At 38.6% G+C, this 4,015-nt stretch overlaps 1 protein-coding gene across 1 annotated transcript in view; it reads right to left on the bottom strand.

Moving 5' to 3' along the window:
- Window positions 1-1,521, bottom strand: part of GCC2 (GRIP and coiled-coil domain containing 2) — a 24,560-nt gene extending 23,039 nt beyond the window's left edge. The window contains exons 1-2 of the mRNA XM_008943456.1: window positions 1,483-1,521; window positions 959-1,043 (exon numbers count right to left, since the gene is read on the bottom strand). Coding sequence (XP_008941704.1) covers window positions 959-1,043; window positions 1,483-1,521 — 124 coding nt within the window. The remainder of the gene's footprint in view (window positions 1-958; window positions 1,044-1,482) is intronic.
- Window positions 1,522-4,015: the final 2,494 nt, after the last annotated feature.

Genomic DNA, 4,015 nt, shown 5'->3' with positions numbered 1-4,015 from the left:
GGGAAAGAGAAGAAGCTTTCAGTACTGCTTCCCCAGTTGTGACAGTCAGCATGGCTTCCTGAGGAAGCAGAGCTTCCTTGCTTAGGTAGGACAAGAGACAGAAATCCTTTTGGTGATTGGCATACTGTTTCATGATCAATTTAAGCCAGAGAAGATACTCAGTTCTTACTGTTCTCCAAAGACAAGCAGTAAGTAGAAGAACAGGATCTTATGAATAACCCCTTTGAGGAAAAGTCTCATCTAGCCCATCCCTATCCCTATTGTTTTGCTGGGCAGCTACCAGGAGTCAGCCCAACTGAGACTCCAAACATGGGGAAGTGACACCAGCCCAAGCAGTGGGCCACGGGAGGAAAAGGGACAGCAGAGAGGAGAGGGACAGCATGTGACAGCACAGATTTAAACAGGATACTTTTAGGTGGTTAACACAAAACTTTGTTTGGCATTTTACACTTTCTTGTTAAAGAAACCAACAATCAGATCAAAACAATTCAGAAACAAAGCAGTTAGCTATTTTAAAGAAGTACTCTATAGCAGTACTAATTATGCAGAAATCTACCAGAGACCTCCTCTCATCTGCTTCCTGAAAACTTACTAATTATGCAGAAATCTACCAGAGACACTCCTCCTCCCATCTGCTTCCTGAAAACCAACAGGTATCCCTGCAGCTGACACAAGGGACAGACAAGTCCCACTTAACTCTTGCACAAGCTATACACTGCTCCACCGTGCCATACTGCCAGATCAGAATTTAATACCAGACCAGAGCAATGCTTCTTTTTGTTCCCTTCCTTGCCCATAGGACTTCAACCCTTACTCTGCCACAAAAAAACTGAAATGGCAGAAAAAAAATCTAAGATATTTGCCTATAATTTATATAGCAAAGATATGCAGTGACTTTAGAACAGGTGAGATAGTACCAAGCATTAAGGCAGAAATTGTTCTGTTTCCAGTATGGTACCTGTACATCTTGACTTCACTTTCTGTATAAGCATCACTTGTTTTTTTGCAAACTTGATGAGATCTTCTTTGGGCAATGTGTCCAGCTGTAAAAAAAGTACATACTAGAGAAAGCAGCCTCCTCTAACCCAGAGGTAAACAGAAAACAAGGTATTTTAGCAACTGACTAACAATGTCATCTGAAAGATGTTTTGAAAATAGCATGCTGACCTAACACTGACACTATTTAAACTTACTTCCAAGATATGCAAAGAAGTCCATGCAGAACATGAAACAGATGACTGCCTAAACTGGAAGCTACTAATATTTTCTCAGATATTATAACAGGAAGTGAATATATCAATAAGACATTTTTTTCCCCATGTTTTCCAAAACACCTTAGCCTACTGTTTATAAATCACATTTTCAAGAAGTCTAGAGGACAGAAAACTTTTAAAAATACCTATAAGTCCTCCTATTAGTCACAGCTTGTAACTCTTTCAACTACTGCTATCCAGATAAATGAGATCTGTGAGGACCAATTACCTTTGATTTGCCTGATCCTGGTGTGACAGAAGTCGCCATCTCTTGACCAGCATCTTGAACCTACAACAAAATAAAACTCAATCAGTGGTAACTTCACCTTTTGATATAAGGCCACAGAAGGAATTAACTGAATGTCTGCAAACACTGAGAATAACTGAATATAGTGAAAGCTCAAGAAAAAAATTAAAAATATAATTGTAGGACTAGTCAGAAGGACAACAGAAAGAAAAATGTACAGAGATCTGGCGTGATTAATATCACACAACAGCAGAACAGAAAACTCCTGCTTACCCAAACAGCACAATCCTTACTGGTTCCATTACTGAACTGACATCTAGAGTTGATACAGCATTGAAAAATGACTTTATTTACCAAAGGTTACACAGGTATGACTCACTCTCATTTAAAAAAGGCATGAATGAAAAAAACTCATAGAGCAGTAGCAGTTAAATCAAACTCTGGCAACTTTTCAACCACATATACCACTCAGCTTTTGTTTGTTTCTTTAATACACTGGTTATCACTAAAATTCTTGGCCTAACAAAAATATTTGAAGACTCTGTAAAGCTAGGGCTCTTTCAAACAAAATATAACCCTCCCTCCCCAAGCCCTTCCTCCCTGCCAACATACTGGTTAGCAGTAGAAGTGCTGGCCTGAAAAGCATATTTAAAAGCTCTGCAAATTCTGGGTTCCCTATTCCTAACATAAATGCATAACGCCTTCTCCTGTAAACTTCCAATCACCTACTCTGGGAGACTCTGTGCTATGTTACTGTGTTTTATATGAAATATGTATGTTTTTTCATGTTCCCAAGTACTGGTAAGCACAATGAAGATGGGGCAAAGGAAAATGGAACAGACACTTCCAATATACTAAGGGTAGCATTTCCAAGCTTTGACCTTTACCCTCCTTTTTCATTCGTACTATTATCAGTGTACATGTGAACAAAAGTGAAGGGGTGTATATATCAATATTTGTATTTTTATAGATTTATGTTTATCAGTGTGTGTATGCGTGTACATACAGACCTTCACTTTCATTTTGCTGCTCTCTTTATTCTGGAAAAAAAAAAAACAAACAATAAAACCCAAGACAAAATCTCTAGTTTTAGGAACTAAGGAAAAACCAGACTGGTTCTACACACTACTAGACTGGAAAAGCACCAACAATTTAAAGAACAGCTGATACAGATAATAAAAAAAGCATCTTTAGAAATATGAGTTCCAGTACAGACCAAGGACAAAAGCAGTTATCTCTCTGTGTCATGTGGCCTAGAGGTTTTTTTTCAGATGGCAAAAGCAAACTTATACAAAAATGTGCCTGTTAAACATAAATACAGAATGTAAAAAAAAAAGCTGTAAGGTTTAAGTTTCAGATTTTCTTGGTATGCAAAACTTTGCCTACATTTACATGCTTAATACTTCAGCACTGCAATTAGCAAAACATAGTCACTACAAGCAGTATGCTTACTCAAGGTAATTAAGTACAACAAATACTATGTACTGTTTAGAAAATGACAGCACATGTCTCTCCCTGCTACAGTAAGGTCATATGGACTCACACATTACTTTTACTCTCCTTTAAGCTAATAGAGTCAAGAGTTGCCTATCATGCAAGAGAACACATCCCCTTTTGCTGTTCTTGTAAGAGAAACCAGGAGCAGCTCGTGTGGAGGAAGGGCTTCACTCATTTCAGTCAGAAGAACAACGAGGAAGATGAGTTAATAAAACCCCTACATTTTCATGGATTAGGTGTTTCTGTGCTGTAGCCAGCAGGTAAGTACACCTCTAACAACACCACTGAATCCTGCAAGGATTCTCAAGGTTCTGTTCCACCATTCTGAAATCAGGGTATGTTTCCATACTTTACTAAGATAAAAACATAAAATAAAAAAAAAAATTAAAAATAAATTCTATTTAAAGTCTGCTTTATCTACATTGATGTGTTTCCAAGCCACAGTTTAGCATGTTCTGTGTATTTTAATTGCTACCTACACCTTACTTTTGTACTAGCTCAGCATACTCTGAGAAAACCTGATGTATAAACACATGAAACTTTGATGTGAACTGTGGCAGTAATGAACATTACGAACAGCAATTTTCTGAGCAGTGTGCTATTTTTAGATATTATCAACTCTAATCACACCAAGTCACATCAAAACACATTTCGAGTTGTGATCGCTTTGGCAAACAGAGGCACAGTTAGAGGAACAGCTCCAAAAGCACCAGGAGAGTTAAAGTCACCTATGAATTTAAACTCTTCAGCACTACTTTTGGGTTTGCCTTGGTGGTTATGAAAACGACACTACACACACACACTTCAGTGATTTTATTTGCTTGTGTTGGTAGGTGTTTCACAGCTGGCACACTGTTAAGACACCGGCTCATCTCAGTGGAACAGGAATGCTCGTTCAGAGTAACCACTCAACACTTTCACAGGACGTCATCCGAGTGTTTCTCCCCTTGAGTCAGCACCGGCTGCTCTCCCCCAGCCCGTGCAAAGAGGACGACACCCTCGCTTTTTACCAGGATCA

The sequence above is a fragment of the Merops nubicus genome, unplaced genomic scaffold (genome assembly GCF_000691845.1).
Source record: "Merops nubicus isolate BGI_N331 unplaced genomic scaffold, ASM69184v1 scaffold14157, whole genome shotgun sequence".
Taxonomy (NCBI): Eukaryota; Metazoa; Chordata; class Aves; order Coraciiformes; family Meropidae; genus Merops; species Merops nubicus.
Note: the sequence above shows the minus strand (reverse complement) of the source record. Positions and strands in the feature narration are given on the sequence as shown.